This window comes from Lycorma delicatula, chromosome 7 (assembly GCF_047948215.1).
Source record: "Lycorma delicatula isolate Av1 chromosome 7, ASM4794821v1, whole genome shotgun sequence".
Lineage (NCBI taxonomy): Eukaryota > Metazoa > Arthropoda > Insecta > Hemiptera > Fulgoridae > Lycorma > Lycorma delicatula.
This window is the reverse complement of record NC_134461.1, coordinates 3,593,143-3,612,542: the sequence shown is the minus strand read 5'-3', so window position 1 is coordinate 3,612,542 and position 19,400 is coordinate 3,593,143. Positions and strand designations below refer to the sequence as shown.

Below are 19,400 nucleotides of genomic sequence, written 5' to 3'. Positions count from 1 at the left end.
TTATTTTAAAGTCGTAGCTTCAAATTAAAAATTTGATGTGTTTGCCATTTTTTTCTTATGCGTGTTTGCACCCCACACTTTAGACAATTTATCACGCGTAAAAAAAAATTGGCAAAAACATCAAATTTTTAATTTGAACCTATAACTTTCACATAATGTTACGTATCACCGTCAAAGGTTGTTGTCAGATCCATTCTGAGACGCCGTCCTAAAATTATTTTTTACCTTTTAGTGCGTTTATTTTAAATGTTTTAAAAAATTTCTTACATATTTTTTTTTTTTTGCCTTTTTAGTGCATTTAATATAAGAGTGGTTTTTAAAAAGTGTTTTTTATATTTCTATTTTCTACTTTTTAGTCTTAGTAAGTTTATACTTTACAGCTGCACTAACGCACAGGTTTGAGCGTATTTAGCGAAAGATCAAATCGGTACACTCTGTGGCGGGTAAGTGCAATCAAAACATAGGGCTAAATAATTTCCAAATAACCAAAATCTAGTCACGATTATCAAGAGCGTATCTGATGCGTTAGTGTAAAAGTGTACCCAACAGTTAGCGCTTGACCTGCTGATACATACGACGTTTGAATTGTGAAAATCAAACGAGCGGTAGCCGAGATATTATGGTGGCACCCCGTCACACCCCCTCTCCAATTTCTGAATGGCGCCCCGGGGATACTTGAACATATTATCATCTGACGGGTACCACTTGGAGCAGACGGGTTATTGTCTAGAAGGGTTGAAAAAGATTTTCAGAGCGCTAGGACCAACCGTTTTTGAGATGTTTGCAATTCTAATTTGAAAATTCAGATAGTTAAAAAGTACTAAATTTTCCAAAAACTTCAATATATATTTCACATATATATCATACACCTGACCACCATGAGACATGTACTTATGAAACACAGAGACACACTACAAATGGCATTTAGTAGGGTAGGATTGTCAGCGTTTTATTGTGACCAAAATTACATGTATTTGTTAACAAAACAGATACGGCAGAAATTATTAAAGCACATTGTTTATAAAATATAACGGTGAAAATTTTTCACTTGTTTTCATTTTCTTTGCTAATTGAAATTGAAAGTTATTAATAATGAAATTAATTTTTACGGAGTTTGCTATTAGCGATTAAAAATTTAAACGACTGCCACTTTAAAAATGTTAAAATGCCTCCTATATGTGCATTTTAATCTTTAGTTTATTGTTTTCCAAGAAGCAGAATCAAACAGAATTAATTAACACAATTTTGAACTTTGTTTCGACTTAATAAATATTTTACTTATAGTTCTTTTATAATCTAATGTTGTTTCACGTATCGGCTAAAATTATTACTTTTCAACATGTTTTTTTTTTCCGCGTAGGTTGTAAATCATAATCTTTGTAATCGTAATAGGAATAATATCGGTGGTATAAAGGGGTGAAGAAAGATAAGTCTGTTGATATTTTCACTGAATGTGTAAACCAATCGCACATTTGGTGATTGTTTTTGCCGGCTAAAACAATCACCATAGTTTTTTTACAATCGCAGCCGTAGTTGTTAATTATATCTTAAGTTTAATTTTTAACAGCGCTACAAGTGTGAGTTCAGTTGATACCGGGTTACGTTGCCATTACGTTACATCACCTGCTGTATCATCATCATCGCCAAGACAAGAAGCACTATTATCTCAGATTATGTCGTGGAAAATAATACCACCTGAAGCGCATAAGAAAAGTGAACACGTATTGCCTTCACAAATTTACGGTGCTATACATTTAACACGCCTATTTGGTAAGCATAATGATTTTTATTTACTGTAGTAAGTTAGGATATATATATGTGCAAATACATATTAAAGTTTTTTTTAAATTTTGAAATCTTTTTTATATGCGATCAAAACTTGACATAAATTTAGATTTCTATATTTTATTTATATTTTTAATCACAGATTCAGTATTAGCATGAGCAAGACCATCTTGATTAGCAATTTTTTTTTTTTTTTTTTTTTTTTTTAATTAACAGTAATTAAACTATCCATTATGAAAATAATAACTTCATATGCTTAAATAACAATCGCTTAATATATTTATAACAGTTCATGAACACAATATAACATTTGTAAATACAAAATGTAGAACATAATTATATCCTCATCATAAGAACACTCTGCTACCACTGTTCTATTATCAATCATTCATCTAACTGCAGTTCTAATTCTGTGTTGCTTTACAATTTACCCCAGTTATCGGTAAGAAACGTTGGAATTTTGAATTAATTTACATCTTCAGTTATGAAATTTTTGTTATCTGTCTCATTCTTACCTAATCCTGCTTATTTAATAGATTTTGAACTCGTTTCAGGGGTTACATCATTAGATCACACTTTAGATATTTCAGCAATACGTTCTTTTATAGTTATTAAATCTTTATCTGGAACATTGTCATCGATAGCTTTAAAAAACTTCTTTATTGGAATTTGTTTTCTGTATTAAACTTTAAAATGTTTAATTATACCCTGGTCCATTGGTTTCAGTTTTAAAGCCACATCTTCAAAAAGGTATGACTTTTTTCTTTTTTTTTAACCTTCAGGACCGCCATTAGGTATTGCTTCAGAGGGATGAGATGAACGATTTGTAATGCGTGTGAAAATGACATGCTTGCCCGGGATAGCATTTGCACACACTTCATACCTGGCAGAAAATAAACAACAGTTAAAGATTTCATGTTTACATTTACGTGGGGGATGGGCTGATCTGTTATCAATAAGTAAAAGAATTTTAAGTTTTTGTCTTTACATCTCATCATTAAGTTTTGTTATTTTATATAAATTTCAGTTATCATCCAAGCTTTTCTGTTGTAATTGTAATCTGTCTTTAACGATTTAATGCCTTTAAAACAACAAGATTGTTAAGACTTTTAGATTTCTAAAAGTTTGAGCTTCTCAGTACTGGTAATGTTGGAAGCTGCCATTACAGTAACCCACTCTTTGATGTACTTTCCATCAAAACATTGTTCATTCTTAAAAGCTAACATTTTGTCTGGAAGGCATTTAAAAAATAGCTCGGTCTTATCGGCAATAAAAATATCATTTTCATTGTATTCATGCATTAGGTTAGGCAAGATGCTTTCCTTCCATGTTATACATTCTTCTTCTTCTTTTAAATTAGCACTCTTGCCGTTTAAAACCTTGTGTACAAGAGCATGCCGTAATTTAAACTTGTCAAGCCAACCAGTACTCGCTTGAAAATCAGGACAGTTAGTGTTTTGGCGAATTCTAAAGCATTTCTTTAATAATGGTTTCTGATACTGGTAAATTTTTTCATGACCGTTTGATTACAACCTCATCAATATCATCGTAAGTATAAGAATTAAATCTCTTTCTATTATTTTATAAATTTCCTGCTTGCTTTTTAATAGAATCTCTATTATTATTTAATATTGTGGATAGATAATTTGCCAGAATACCAAAAAGAATTGCTATGTCCTTTTTCTTACCTTCTTTTTCAACTTTATTAATTATTTGCATTTTTTCTTTGATACTCAAACACTTTCTTTTGGACCTTTTTAACAAATCAGATACTCAGTAACACCAATACACAGAAAATACAAGTATACACCAATACATAGTATAATACAATACAGTTATTTGTAAAAAAAACATGAGAAATTATGGTAATCAAAACAACAAAAAATATAATTACTGTAAAAAAAAAAAGATCACCCAAAATCACTAGATCTGTATTGTACAGTATGAAGATTAGGACTGAATGGATAGCAATTCACTTGCACATTAGGCTTACTTTTGCAGCAGCATAAGACAACGGTAAGAAAGGAATGCAAAATAATTTAGTTGCTGACATACCAATGCCCGACAACTTCCTGTTATTCATACAGTACACTAATTGACAAAAAATAATGTAGGACTACATAAACACAATACAGTACTTATTTGTTATTTCTCCCTCTATGAATCATTAGACCTTGCCGATTGTGAGCGGGCTTGAGTGCCAGTGATACAGAGTAGCTGGACCGAAGGTGTAATTATATCAGAGAGGTATCTGTTAAGAGTCAGACTAAGAAATGATTCCTAAAAGAGAGCTGCAGCTCTTTCAGTAGTTAAGGATGTAGATCAGGAGGACTTAAATGGTCATTTCAACATCACTCAATCTGAGTACTGCACAGCTGAAAGCAATGGAAGACTGCTTTTTCCAACAAAAAAAATATAACTCTATAGTAACAAAGATGGAAGCGCATTCCTTGGTAAAATATTCCAGAGGTAAAGTAGTCCCTTGTTCGAATCTCCAGGTGGGAACTACTAAGGAAGGGGTCACCAGAAAATTAAAAAATAACATCCTACAAGTCAGAACTTGGAATGTTAAAATCTAAAAAAGGTTGGTAGGTTAGAAAATTTAAAGAGGGAAATGGTTAGATTAAATGTAGATATAATAGGAATTAGTGAGATACGGTGGTAAAAGGAAAACGACTTTTGGTCAGGTGATTTTAGAATAATTAACACAGCTTCAAATAAACGACAGGCAGGAGTAGGTTTCATAATGAACAAGAAGATAGGGAAGAGAGTAGATTATTTAAAAATGTATAGCGACAGAATCATTGTAATAAGGATAAAATCAAAACCTAAACCGACAACAATTGTTAACGTCTATATGCCTACAAGGGCCCGTGATGATGATGAGGTAGAGTGTGTATATGAAGAAATTGATGAAGCAATTAAACACATAAAAGAAGATGAAAATTTAGTAATATTTGGATATTGGAATGCAAGCATTGGAAAAGGCAAGGAAGGAAATATAGTGGGTGAATACGGGCTGGACAAAGGGAATGAAAGAGAGGACCGACTTTAGAGTTTTGCACGAAGTATAATTTTGTAATTGCCAACACCCAATTTAAAAATCATAATAGAAGAATATACACATGGAAGAAGCCAGGTGATACTGCAAGGTATTAGATAGATTATATCATGGTTAAGCAAAAATTTAGAAATCAATTCATTGACTGCAAAGCTTACCCTGGAGCAGACATTGATAGCGACCATAATTTAATGATAATGAAATGTAGATTGGGATTTAAAAACTTGAAGAAAAGGTGTCAGATAAATCTGTAAAATTTAAATAAGCTTGAGGAAGAGGAGGTAAAGAAGATTTTTGAGAAGGACATTGTAGGAGGTCTGAATAAAAAACATAAGGTAGAAAATGTAGAAGAAGAATGACAATGTTAAAAAGGAATTCTTAAATCAGCAGAAGCAAACTTAGGTGGAACTGAGAGAACTGGTAGAAAACCTTGGATATCAGGGGATATATTGCAGCTGATGGATGAAGGTAGAAAATATAAGAATGTTAGTGATGATGAAAGTAAAAGGAACTATTGACAATTAAGAAATTCCATAAACAAGAAGTGCAAACTAGTGAAAGAAGAGTGGATTAAAGAAAAGTGTTCCGAAGCGGAAAGAGAAATAAATGATCATTGGTAAAATAGACGGGCATACAAGAAAATTAAGGAAAATTTTGTGGTACATAAGTTAAAATCTAATATTGTGTTAAACAAAGATGGTACACCGATTTGTAATACAAAAGGAAAGGTCAATAGGTAGATGCAATATATGGAAGAGTTATATGGAGGAAATGAATTAGAAAATGGTGTTATAGAGGAAGAAGAGGATGAATGGGGAGAAACAATACTGAGATCTGAATTTAAGAGAGCATTAAAAGATTTGAGTGGCAGAAAGCCATTTCAAATGGCGTTTCAGGAAACATATAGGGATAAGGAAAGCAATTTTAACGCCCAGATTAATAGTAGAAGGAAGATTAAAGAAAAACAAACCAACATACTTGGTATTTATAGTCCTAGAAAAGGCATTCGATAGTATAGACTGGAGTAAAGGTTCAGCATTTTAAACAAAAATTAGAGTTCAAGTACAGTGGTAAAGAACAGTTGCTAACATTTACAGGAACCAAACAGCAACAGTAATAATTGAAGAACATATGAAAGAAGCAGTAATAAAAAAGGTAGTCTGGCAAGGATGTTCCCCATCCCCGTTAATTTTTAATCTTCACATAGAACTAGCAGTTAATGATGTTAAAGAACAATTTAGATCGGAGTAACAGTACAAGGTGAAAAGATAAAGATGCTACGATTTGCTGATGATGAAGTAATTCTAGCTGAGAGTAAAAAAAGATTTAGAAGAAACAGTGAGCAGCGTGATGAAGTCATACACATGAAAATAAACAAGAACTGAATGAAAGTAATGAAATGAAGATGAACCACTGAATATAAAAATAAGAAGAGAAAAGATATGGAGGAAGAAGAATTTTGTTACTTGAGATGTAGAATTACTAAAGATGGATGAAGCAGGCGATAAAAAATACCAAATAGCATAGGCGAAACAAGCCTTCATTCAGAAATATAATTTGTTTACATCAAAAATTAATTTAAATGTCGAAAACATTTTTTAAAGTATATGTTTGGAGCATAGCTTTGTATGGAAATGAAACTTTGATGGTCCGAGTACCTGAGAAGAAAAGATTAGAAGCTTTTGAAATGTGGTGCTATAGGAGAATATTAAAAAATATCAAATGGGTGGATAAAGTGACAAATGAAGAGGTGTTGTAGCAAATTGATGAAGAAAGAAGCATTTGGAAAAACATAGTTAAAAGAAGAGACAGACTTATAGGCCACAATAGGCATTCCAAGATCTCAAAGGATTATTTACAGACTGCACCCAGTTGTGGCTGTTGTCATGTCCAAAAAATGAAAGTATATTTAGCTGAAAAAAACCGTTACTGGAATGTCTTCTTTTTCATTTATAAAATCTAAAACCCACTGGCAATAAGCAGTATACTGGTTTAGGAAAACCGATATCATGTAGCTAATGTACTGCAGTTATTTTGATGAGTAATTTAAAATATTTGGTCATTGATCTGTGCAGTTAAATCCTTAAAATTTCTATTTGTTGTGCCAGTTTTCTGGTAATTCTTTTTGTAACTTTGAGCTATGTGATCAGAAATATCATCCAACTTTTTCTCTGTTAGGGTAGATGGTCTTCCTGACTCCGAAGTACAAGGTCTGTTCAGAAAATAACTGAAAATTTTTAATTACACACCAACAGAGATATTTAGTGGCATGCGGTTGGCAGCATTGTGTTCTGCATAACCTCCTCTGTAACCACATGTTCCTGGATTGTTTGTTGATATCTCGTTCAGTTTTTGTGTTATTGTTATCTGAATCCAACGTGTTTAAATGTCAGTTGCGATTTGTGTAATTGTGAATTTTGGGAGCGACAATAATACGTAAAATTTTGCATGAAACTGCGAAAAACTTTCTCAGAAACGTTTCAACTTTTGAAATGCATTACGGAGATAATGCTCTGGGTCATGCGCAATGTTACTAATGGTTTTCACGATTTAAAATTGGTTATCAGTCAGTCAAAGATAACCCTTGACCAGGAAGGCCTTCGACTTCAACTGATGATACCTTTGTTCAGAAATTAAACAATCTGGTGCATGCAAATTTGCCGATTGAGTGTCAGAGAACTTGTAGAAGAGGTTAGCATCTTGATCGTATCATGCCCATGACATTTCACTGAAAAATTGAACGTGCATCAAGTTGCAACAAAGTTTGTTCTTCGTTTGATGACCAAACAGCAGAAAGAGCATCGAGTGGACATTTGTCAGCAATTTCTTGAACAAGTCAATAAAAATGAAACATTCATGCAAAGGATCATAATGGGAGATGAAAGCCGGGTTTACAGCTACAACATCGAGACAAAGTTCAATCATCAAAAAATCAACTACTAACACTTAAACATGTTGCACTCAGATAACAATAACTTGAAAACTAAACAAGATATCAACAATTCAGGAACATGTAGTTATAGAGGAGGTTATGTGGAACACGATGCTGGCGACTGAACATCACAATATCTACTTTGGTGCATAATTAAAAAAGTTTGTTTCACTGCACAGTTGCATTTGAGACTCCCAGTATAAAAAATAGTTTTTCTTAAGTTTTGTACTGTTCTGTTAACAATTACTCTAATAGGTTATTTTTTTTATAAATATCTCTTTCATTAAAGGAAAATATTGTTAGTTGTAATTAACATAGATTAGGAATTATTAACTTTTTGCCATACATTACATTTTTTTGGTATAGAATGCCAGAAAAAAAAATTTCTGAGAAGAAAAATTATACTTTTACTGTAATCTTTTAATATTTATTTGTTACTTGTAAATGATGTAAAATGTAACTTAATATAAGCGTTTCTTTTTGCTTTTTTAGTTAAACTTCCTGAACTTTTACAACAAACAGGAATGCCAGATGATAAAGTGGAGGTTCTTTTACATCACTTCAATGCATTCTTGGTGTACGTTTTTAATATTTTGTTTTCTATTATCGTACAAAATTTACATTTGTTTGATGAATGTTGCTAAAACTTATTTATATGTTTGTTGAGGTTTGGAACTTTAAACGCTTGATTTAGTACGCTTAGGGACAATGTAACAATTTTTAACCCTTTGAAGTTAACTTATTTCAATTGCAATCTTCCACATATGGCTCCATCCACCCTATATAGCTGCTAGTGTTTATCAAAAAGTTAAATGTGAAATATATTGACTCGCAGTAGTATTCTTATCTTTGAAAGTCATCATATTTATCGCATATAGTCAATAGCTCTTAAATCTTTAGTATACGTAACCGTATAAGTTTTGTATCTTAAGTTATTAACAGAATGTGTATATTCGGGTGATTGAAAAAGGATATAGAAGTATGTGAAGGTCGATACATGCATGAATTGTATGTTCTGTTTTAATAAAATAGAACAAGGGCCATTCAGTAATAAGAAATAAATGACCGGAAAAATTATTTTAAAAAATATAATGATAACATAAAACTACAGTGATAAAACTAATGCTACTTATCAAAATAATCCCCAGGTACATTAGGCATTTGTCCTGTTTTTCTGTGAGCTTTGCTGCTCGCCTTACTGAATTGTTGAACTGAGAGTTCAGCAATTCAGAGGGCTCTCAGCCCTGTGTAAAAACTCTGAGAGGATGAAACAAAAAATTGATGGTGTGAGATCATAACCGTAAGCTGGATGCGGCACACCTACCTGCCTTCTGCCCTACTTCTGAATAGCTTCCTATGAGCATTACAGAGGAAGGAATTACAATGCAGAAAGTTTACACTTTTTGAGAGAAAACCCCGGTCATTTCCTCCTTATTATGGGGCTTCGATTTATTTTATAGCTTTTTACAATCGCACTCACTGATTGTTGTTCTTCTTCCAAGCGATCGCAATAAATTGGGCCTTTATAGTTCCAAAACTTTGTTAGTATCACTTTCTGTCTGATCCGCTTATAAAAATTTATACGGTTAATATGCTTTTCACCGTACCATTAAACACCTTCAGAAAATAAAAACATTATCTCTGCACACTGTTATTCCACGGCAATTGTTTCAAGTAGAGCCAGTAAAATAAACAAAAGAGGTTATAATAATTGAAATTATTTTTAAATAGCTGATACTTTTCATATCAGAAATACCGATTTGAATGTCAGACGGTTGTATTTTATTCTGTTTAATAGTTTTTCTGCTGTTGCCATTTGTCTTTTCAATTACTGAAGAACCTTCATATATCATAAATTTAGTTGAGGTTAGAGTAATGGGAATATGATAGTAGAGAATAAGAGTAGTTGCTAAAAGATTTTCATTGGACTTCAACCACATTAATGCCAATATCTGCTATATAAATTTACAAAATAATTATACATTTATATTATGTTTGTGTACTTTATATCAATTAAATTCAATTACTTATGATTTGGAGATAGTTTTATACTTAAGCAGTAATTAAGATGTGAAAATTTACAATCTAATTGATTCCATGGGCTTCTATAATTTTTATCAAATTTTGATAAATATTTTAAATTTAACAATAAAAATGAATACTGATGGGCAGTTTTTAAAGTATTATTGGAAGACTTTAAGGATACATTAAAAAGAAAAATCGAGGTAAAATTAAATAAGCTGAATAATTTTTCAAAAAAATTACAGCAATCCTTTTAGAGAGGTCAATGCAACATTAAAGAGATAAAAACAAAACATTTATTGCATCGAGACAGGGAACTGAGAAGAAAGGACTTGTAATATGTGATGTGAAGATAACAATAGAAATGATTTGGAGGATACTGAATTTTTGAAGCCCTAATGATAAAAGTAGAAAATTTTGAAATGTAATTTACGACAAGAGTAGATGTTTTTAAGAATAAAGATAATAGATAGGGCTACTATTACTAGATTCGTCACTTGGATGAATAAAGTTGATGTTATAAAAAAGAAAGCTCGCTAGACACAAATATTTATAACAGTTGAGTTTCCAAACAGAGTTGAGAATGCAATAGTTAAAACTAGAGAAAAACGGAAACATCAATATTAAAATACAATAAGAGTAGGTCATTTTAGATAGAGAAGGGAGAAATGAGAACTTTTATTCTTCTCAGGATGTAAATCGTAACACAAAAGTATTGCAATAGGAAAAAAAGAAAAATAACGTTGAATTAAAGAAGCGCTTCTGGAATAATTATTTTTCTGAAAGAAATTGATCTGATCTGAGCAATCAAAAGGTTAGCAAAAATTGGGAAATAGGTTACAGACTGGAATTCTCCAGACTGTGAACAAGAAAATTTTATAATAGTACAAGAATTCCTGTTTCCTCAGGTCGGTCATCTAGGGGAATTATGATTGTAACCTCCCAGGTTTATTTGCAGGAACTATTAAAATTAGGACTCTCAAACTGAAGACAGACTATTGAAATTATAAGAGGTTTGAAAGACATGAAAATCCACATTATTGGTTTAGCAGATTATAGAAGGAGCTCTGAAAAATTATCCGTAGAAAAATCTCATACTGTACTGAACTGAAGGGCTAAGTGGTGTAAGGTTCTTCATATTGAAAGACTTAAAAGAAAGAATTTTAGAATTCAAGTGTATATCAGAGCGAGTTGAGCTACTAAAATTAAAAGTCTAGAAAAATAAATTTTTCAGATAGATGCCCTTATAGCAGAAGCTAGGAAAAGGGAGTAGCTAATGTTCTTTATCTAAGGCAATGAAAGTATAAAAACGATCGGATAATAAATCAAACCTTGATTTCAGGTGGCTTTTAACAATAAAATCAAGTGGCATGTGAAAATTGCATAATAGGATAATTTGGATACGGCAGAAAGTATGAATCTGGGCAGATTTTAGTAGATTTTTATCTGGAACATAGAATGAAGATGATTAATAAAAAAAGTGAATTTGGATTTCACATAACTGACTAATTAAAACTGAAAGTGTTGTGTGCTAGAAAGAAAAGAAAAAAAATATTATAAAGGAGTTGAAGTTGACAGGAAACATTATATTCACACTACCGATCATATGTTGAAAAAAGTATACTTTCAAGCAAGTGCTTTAATCGGAGGCTTTAAAGTTCATGGGTCATGTGCTGCGTAAGATGAACAGTATTGAAAGATAGGGTTTGGAATAATTAGAAACTGAGCTATAATTTTGGCTAGAAGAATCAAAGCTAAGCTCGTGAGAAAATTTCAGTGTATTAGAAGGAAAAATGTTTACAAAAAGCTTTTGAGTTTTCAGAAGTGGAAAAGACAAATAAAATATCAGATAAGGCAAACAAACTAATACTTCTAACAAAAACAGTGAAAAAAAAAAAAATTAGAATGTAACATTTTGTACATAGAGATTCTATATTTTAATAGAGATGGTAGTAAATTTGAAGATAAATTGATTAAAAAGGCATTAGATACTGATAGATCCGTAAAGAAAAAATTATTAGGAGTAACATGGAACATAGGATCTAAAGAGGAGAGAGTAGCAGGCAACAAAATTCCGCAAGAAGCTGTACTGTAGTTCAGATGTCATATAATGAGGTTGCAACTGTAAATGGTGTACCTTATTTTCAAAAATGCAAACCCTGAAAACATCAAGGTATTAAAATATAGTTAATCACAAGTTAGATTATAAAAGTGCTTGCTTCAAATATTTTCACAATGTTGTTATGCTGGTGTTACTTAACAGGAATGTAAGAGAACAAATATTACCCTACTGATGAAAATAGCTGATATTTTATTGTTGAAAAAAGGCAATTACTAAGATTATATAACTACTGGCCTGTTAGTATTGCTTTTTTTTGATAAAGATTTTATAAAACTATATCCAAACATATCCAGCCTCTTTTGAACTCAAATCAACCGACCAAACAAGCAGACTTCTGAAATTGTTATTTAACTGTAGATCATTTTGAAGTTATGAATTATTTATTAAGAAATGTGAAGAATACCAAATTGGACTATACTTGGTGTTTATTAATATAGAAATGCTTTCTATAATTTGAAAAATTTCTTTCTATTTACATTTCTTTAAACAAGATGCCCCATTAGTCTATTTAAATTTAATTGAAGGCTCATGTAATGAATAGTATGCTAGAAAAAGGAAAATATTTCTGACTTCAAAAAGAAGTCAAATATGTCGATCCACTTTCATCTTTGTATTTTAATTAAGAAATATTCAGTTGCCTGCAATGGCAATATCTTAATCTTAAAGCTAAATCTTTATTTGGGATAATATTCAATTGTAGTTTATGAAAATAAATACAATTTTCTCTTGATTTTTTGTGCGTTTTGCTTCATTAAAAGACCAATATTTAAAAGTTTTTATTTACTTTTTATCATCGGCTGTATTTTCATTATTTTTTCAAAATTAAATTCTCTATAGAATACTAAATATCTTTGTCACTAAATCTTCCACATTTATTAGTCATTTAACAAACCAAAAAGTACTACAAACCAGAAAAAATTTGTTTTTTAAGACTGAATTTTGTGTTTTACATTGGATATCTTAAAAATTACTGGAGTTACAGTTCTGGGGCCTGTTTTATCCTATTTCCCAGCTCAAATTACACAAGAAAACACCAACCTTACTCCTTAATTTGGGTCCAACAAATTATAGTAGGGCTTCTTTTTATTAGAAGAGCTGAAATCTTCGCTAGCAGAAAACAACTCAAATGCAAAGTATTTTCAGACCTATGTTTGTTTATATGAACTTTTTTCATTATTTTCATCAGTAGAACATGTCCTGAAAGTTTCTTTATGGGACACCATGTATATTTTTAGAAAAAGAAGTATAGAATTATATAGATGTTAATTTAAATAATGTAACGCATGATTGGTATTACACTTAAGAAATTAATTGGATTTTTTTTATTTTACAGTGTAAACATTCATTGACGTATAATACCTCATTTGTTTTGTAATTATTAACAACTGTCTCTTTTTTGTATTTTCCATAAATTTGTTTTAATTAGTAACTTATTTTATGTTGATTTTTTTAATTCTGCATTATTAGATACATTTCTTTTTTATCATTGACCAGTTGTTGGCTCTCTTTCTTGGTCTTACCTCATTCTCTTTATTCATGAGGTAAAACCTAAAACTATTTTTTTTTTTTTTTGTTTATGAACAATCTCTTTATCATAGATGCTCCATTCGTTTCTCTAGATTGGTACCAGGCTTTTCATTGATAAAATTCATTTTCAGATTCCTTTTGATTCATTTCTTAAAGTTAACCCTTGTAGATTTCTTGGAAAAAAAATTCTCTCTCATTTGAATTTGACTTTGACTTTTCAAGATCTTTAGACACCTTACACATAACTTTATTTTTCTAAACCCTGTCTTAAAATTAATCTGAGAGCTAATAAATTTTCTTCATTCTCTCATGATTTTCTTTGAATCAATCACCACCTATAATTTGAAAGCTTGAGATGTAAAGCTACAGTGCAGTAGTTCTGCGATGTATTGTGCCACTGCTTTTCTAATTTTTTTAAAAATAATGCTTCTGCTAAAATCTATGGAGGATATTTCTTCACGGGCATAAATTTTACATACCAATATGCAGAGCCTATTCAATTTTATTTTGTGTTCCAATTTAGCTTGAGTATATCGGTAATCGTTTAACATACAATCTGTTATTTTATTATATTATTAAAGACATTTTATATACAACTGAAAATTTTAACATTTTTCTTTCCAGCTATTTGGAGTCACATAAAGAATGGTTTGGCGAGTCTTATTATCAAGATGTTTCAAACAGTATCGATTACAGTGATATTGTATTAAATTAACTGGTCTTTTTACTTGAATCTGAATCTTTTATCTGAATTTTGGTAAGTTATATAATAGTAGTAATCTATTAAGGCTTTCAGAATATCGATGCTTTAAAATCTGTTTCTGATATTGAAAGGAACCAAGAAATTTTATTATGAAACAGGGGATTGCTGTGTGTTACATAGGTATTTGTTACAGAACAAGTTTCTAAAATGTATATTTTGAAGGAATCTGGAAAAGTTCTAATTTTTGTACAGGGACAATCTTTTTGCGTTAGCTTAAATGCCTAAAAAGATTGTGCATTTATATGTCACATTCATATATTCTTGCGCTCAGGAATATAGTGTTTTCCAAAGGATTATCCTAAATACAAAATTTTTTCAGGTAAGTACAAAAGTTTCATTTTTCAAGTATTATTTAAAGTATAATCAAAATCTATATCAACTTTTAATGCAGTGTTGCTTGATAGAGTACTACATTTACTCCATTGATGTGGAACTTTTAATTCTGGTCTGAAAGAAGGCTCAGTATTTCTTAAACCAGTTCCGTGGGGCTTCAATGACTCCTAATTAATTTTGATTTTTATCTCCTAAAAATTCCCATGATTTCAAATAAGTGATATTCTGTTGTACCGAAGTGAAAGTTGAACAGCGATGAAGAATATCCATGTGAGTCTATGAAATTTGCTTTTATTAAAAGCCAAAGGGATAAAAACTGAACTCAAGATCACTATGGAGGACTGTGAAGGAACTAAATAGTATTTTATAAAGATAGTTCCTTCACGTCTCTCATTGAAAACCTTATAAAATGTTTACTAGATTACTATTTAGACTTAAGTCTCAAAATCTTAAGAAAATGATCAGTTTTCTAATCGTGTGTGATATGTTGTCAGTGGAATCAGATGATACAGTTATACTGTTAGTTCAGTGAAGAAAGCAACAGGATGCAATTTCACTCCCCACTTTCCTATATAAACTTGGCATTAAATTTATTCACGATTTATTTTAAAGATGTCTGCCATTTTTTGATAATGACTTGTCAGATTGCCTGAAACTATTATGCACTGAAACATACATAAGTGTTAGCAAAATGAATATTAATTTCATTTACAACTAATATCTTCAGACAATTATACTACACCAACAATTAAGACGTCTGAAATTAGAAATGCCAAACAAAAAAAAATCAGCGTATTCTACTACCAATCTTCTATATTTAATTTTGTATTTTTAGACCGGTTTCTGTATCTTTAAAAGTAAGAACTAAACTAGAAAAATCAGAAGGGCTGTGTATACGTAGACATTGACTCGTCCTCTGAAGACTTTATCAAATCTCTAAATTACAAAATGTACATTAGTAACATTAAAATTAATAAAGCAATCAAGTGTTTGCAGGGTTAATGCAGCAGCTTGCTTGTTTTTTTCAGAAAGAAGCTACTTGTTTATCGTGAATTATTGTTTCTGAAACTTTTTGTGATATAGATTAATTTATTATTTTTAAACAAGAAATAAGATTATAATCTTGAACTTTTTTTATTTCAGGTAAAAAAATTTGGCCTCAAACATTTTTTAAAAGTTTGTACTACGTCTACATAATTATGAATCTAAGTCATTTAAAGTTAATTAAGTATAGTTCATTTCTTTATTCCGTTTTTAAAAAGATAAAAATATTTTTTTGGAGTACTTAAAAATATTGGAGTACTTAAATTGTTCTACAATTTAAGCTGTCTTTTTTTAACTTTTTACATGTCATTAGGTGATTGTGCAAGACTGTTGTTAATTTGATTGATGTAATGATATCGAAATATATTATGCGATTTCAATTTATATTTATTTATAACTTGAAGGTTGCAGACGATGTTTTCATGTGGCATGCAAAAACTTCATTTTCTACCTTTCTGTCATATTGAATCGAATAGAAAGATATACTCAAATGAACATTTGGCGTTAATAAAACAAAAAAAAATTAACTTTTTTTAAAATAATGCTTAAGAAATCACGAGGTAGTAAAATGTAGTAAAAAGATTAATATACACTTGTTATCAAAATAACAATTTTCTAGCATTAGGAAGATAATAATCGGGTAAATTGCTAAAAGTAAGTTTCTTGAGCAACTTCATGTAACTCAAGTAAAAAAAAAATCACAGTCAAAGATCGATCGGCATTGTAGTAGCAATGGTTCATTAAGTATAATTTAAAATTAGAAATACTGTCATACTCCTTGATTGTCAATAGATTGCCGTCGAAGGTAATCTTAATTGTACTATATTGACTGCAACTCATTTTGATCACAATGGAATACTACCTTTATGATGATAATAACCCAAGGCAATATTTATCCTAAATAATGATATAGTACTTAACCAAAAATACATACTCTTACTTATTAATTTACCAACTACTACACTTTTTTTTACCATTGTAATTGTATAATTAAAGTGGCTCTACACAGTATATTTTATTAAACTGTAACACTAACATTCTTTCACTCATTAAGAAAACATAAATTAAATATCAAACTAATGTACATCTGTAATGTCCATTGAATATGTTAACAACTTAATGTACTGCAGATATACTTTTTTTTAAAAGAATCATGTGTATTTAATTGCCTGCTACCTTTTATAAAATTTAATAAATTTCTCATATTCATGTTTTTGAAAATCTTCAGCTGTTAGATGTCTTGCTGAAAAGTTTGTAAAGCTTGTCTACATCATCATTTTTTCTTGTCTATAGAATTCTTTGCTTATATTTTCATCACTTTCAATCATTTCTTCTAATATTGTTTTAGATAAAAAAAGCTACGCTTTGCAAGGGTCTTCCTCAGAGGTTGATCACTACAGTTAGTATCAAAATTATAAAAAACTACACTAATTTAACTATACATAAGTGGCAAAAACAGCAGTTCATATTCAGTAGAAGCTTGTGTGAGGTTCTGGTGTCAGCACAACAAATAAAACTGATAACTTTCTTGAATCTGTACTTGAACCCGAAAAAAAAGTAATTGCATTCCTTAACAGTGAAAGTAGGTAACACCATAGTGATAAGACATATAAAACTGTTCTACCAGAAATTTCACTTAATATTCTACTTATGGTTTAAATGTAGTATTTTTATGTATGATTGAAACATAATCACCATCAGTTCATGAGTCGTATCGTCGTCAGTTCCAAATACAATTTGTTAATCTGTGATTTTTTAATTTTTTGTGTGAATTTAAAAATAAATTTATCAATTAAGTATTATTATCAGCATAAAAATAAAACAAGTATGGTTTTATGTGATGAAATTCTAAACCATTGTCTTTATAACAGTCGATCATGTCTGAAATATACAATAAGTATCTGTTTTCAGGGAGATTAAATTATCTTTACCTATCATTATACAAACATGCCAAACAGGCTTTAATTTCATGACACTATTACATTGTATACAAAAGATCAAGTTTTAAAATGAATAGGTAACATGCATATGATTGTGGATGAGTCTGATCTGAAGGTATATTTGTAATATTTTGTCTGGCTTTTGGGTTAATTAATTTGTTTATGAGTAATGTTTTCCTAGGATTTCTAAATATTAATATTGTCAGGTTTTGCATCTTGAATTAATATGATAACAATAAATAGTTTATGGACTGGAATGTCTGAATTCTAGTCTGACCTTTTTTCTGTTAATGTAATAATAAGTTTATTATTATTTCAATGTAATAATAATGTAAAAGAAGAAAGTTTATCGATAAACTAATTTTAATTTTAACTTTTTCAGAAATTTTTAATTATAAATTATATTTTCTGTGTATTTTAATTGTTTGTTGTGCAAATTAATTGAATTGCAATATTTTTTATTCTTTAAAACTACCTGAAAGTGCCCAAAATTTGTTACAATATGAGTAGTCTTTACTTTATTAATCCCAAGTATCTTTGTGGTTGTAAAATGGTTTTTTCTGAACATTGTCGTATTTAGAAGGCATCCTTAGAAATCCTTCTGGGACAATATACCGAATTGAAGTAAAATTTTATATAGATTGGAAAAATTGCTAAGTCAGAGATCATGTAAATAAAAAGTCATGAGAGCACATCTTTTTTTGGTCTAGTGGACAGTGTTATCAAGTTTATTGTAAAAAAGTGATGTAATCGATTGAAGTATCGTATAAAATAAAATATCTCTTTCTGTTGCAAAAGTTTTGGATTTCCTTCCTGTGGTTCTTGATTAGGAAAAATCTCTGACAGTTTGTTTTTTAAACAATAAAAACAATTGTAGATCGCATTAAGCATTTGCACATTTACCGCGTTCTTGTTCTACTATTGTCAGCTTAAAGAAAACTTCTTACGCATTCAGATTGTTCTAATATTTTCATTAATGTTTTATTCAAAAAGTTATCACTGACATGACTATTTAACCCGCATTTTAACTAACAACTAATTTAGAGAATACAGCATTGTCCAACGGACTCTCTGGCTGAACGGTTTTGTAATTTATCTACTGTAGAAACTAAGTTCAGTGCATATTTTTTATGCAGTGTACAAATTTTGGGAACTTTTTATCGATAGCATCTTGCATTATTGATTGTTAAAACTTTTTTTTTAATTAAAAAAATGTAATTAAATGATATTATATTCTGTGATTAAGATGTACATTTTACTTAAAAGTAATTTTTTAAATGTATGTTACTGTATTTTTATTTTAAAGCTGCTTAATTACATAAATCTTTACGTTATGTGTATGTATTTAGTAATAAACATAATGTACAATACCAATTTAATCTTCATTTCTTTTTACCTCTATAATTACTTTTTTTATACAAGGCACATTCAGAAAGTAAGGTTATCTTATTGTTATAGAAAAGAGATCATACCTTAAAACAATATTTAAGAGTTAGCGTAGAACCGGTTTCTAAACTGCTCTTCAAAAATTATGTGAAGGCAAATGTGAATATAATGTAAAGGCAGCCTTTGATGTAATACGTTTTCAACATAGCCACTGTTATTTTGCTGACCAACAAGAAACCGTTTCAGTTGAAGAAACAAGTGAAAGTTGCTCGGTATTGATCATGGATTGTGCAAAGATGATCTACACCAAAATAATGTAAACCAAACATGAACACTCTTGAAATTTATGGAAAGTCATAAAAAAATGATAATTTGTTTTAATAACTGTGCTCCAAATCAAAATTTAACCTAACCCATTTTCTCACTTGCTGAATTTTCAATATAATTTTGACTAATCTGCTGATGATTCTTGGTTTCACATCCCT

General features: G+C 30.1%; 1 protein-coding gene across 3 annotated transcripts in view; it reads left to right on the top strand.

Moving 5' to 3' along the window:
- The window catches only part of msl-3 (male-specific lethal 3), a 52,200-nt gene extending 33,297 nt beyond the window's left edge, over window positions 1-18,903 (top strand). Inside the window, exons 9-12 of one of the 3 annotated variants that reach the window (XM_075370148.1) lie at window positions 1,568-1,770; window positions 8,271-8,355; window positions 14,074-14,206; window positions 15,689-18,903. In XM_075370148.1, coding sequence (XP_075226263.1) covers window positions 1,568-1,770; window positions 8,271-8,355; window positions 14,074-14,164 — 379 coding nt within the window. In that variant the 3' untranslated portion in view covers window positions 14,165-14,206; window positions 15,689-18,903. Of the gene's footprint in view, window positions 1-1,567; window positions 1,771-8,270; window positions 8,356-14,073; window positions 14,211-15,688 lie in introns of those variants that run through there. The other 2 variants (XM_075370150.1, XM_075370149.1) reach the window with 2 other exon arrangements.
- Window positions 18,904-19,400: the final 497 nt, after the last annotated feature.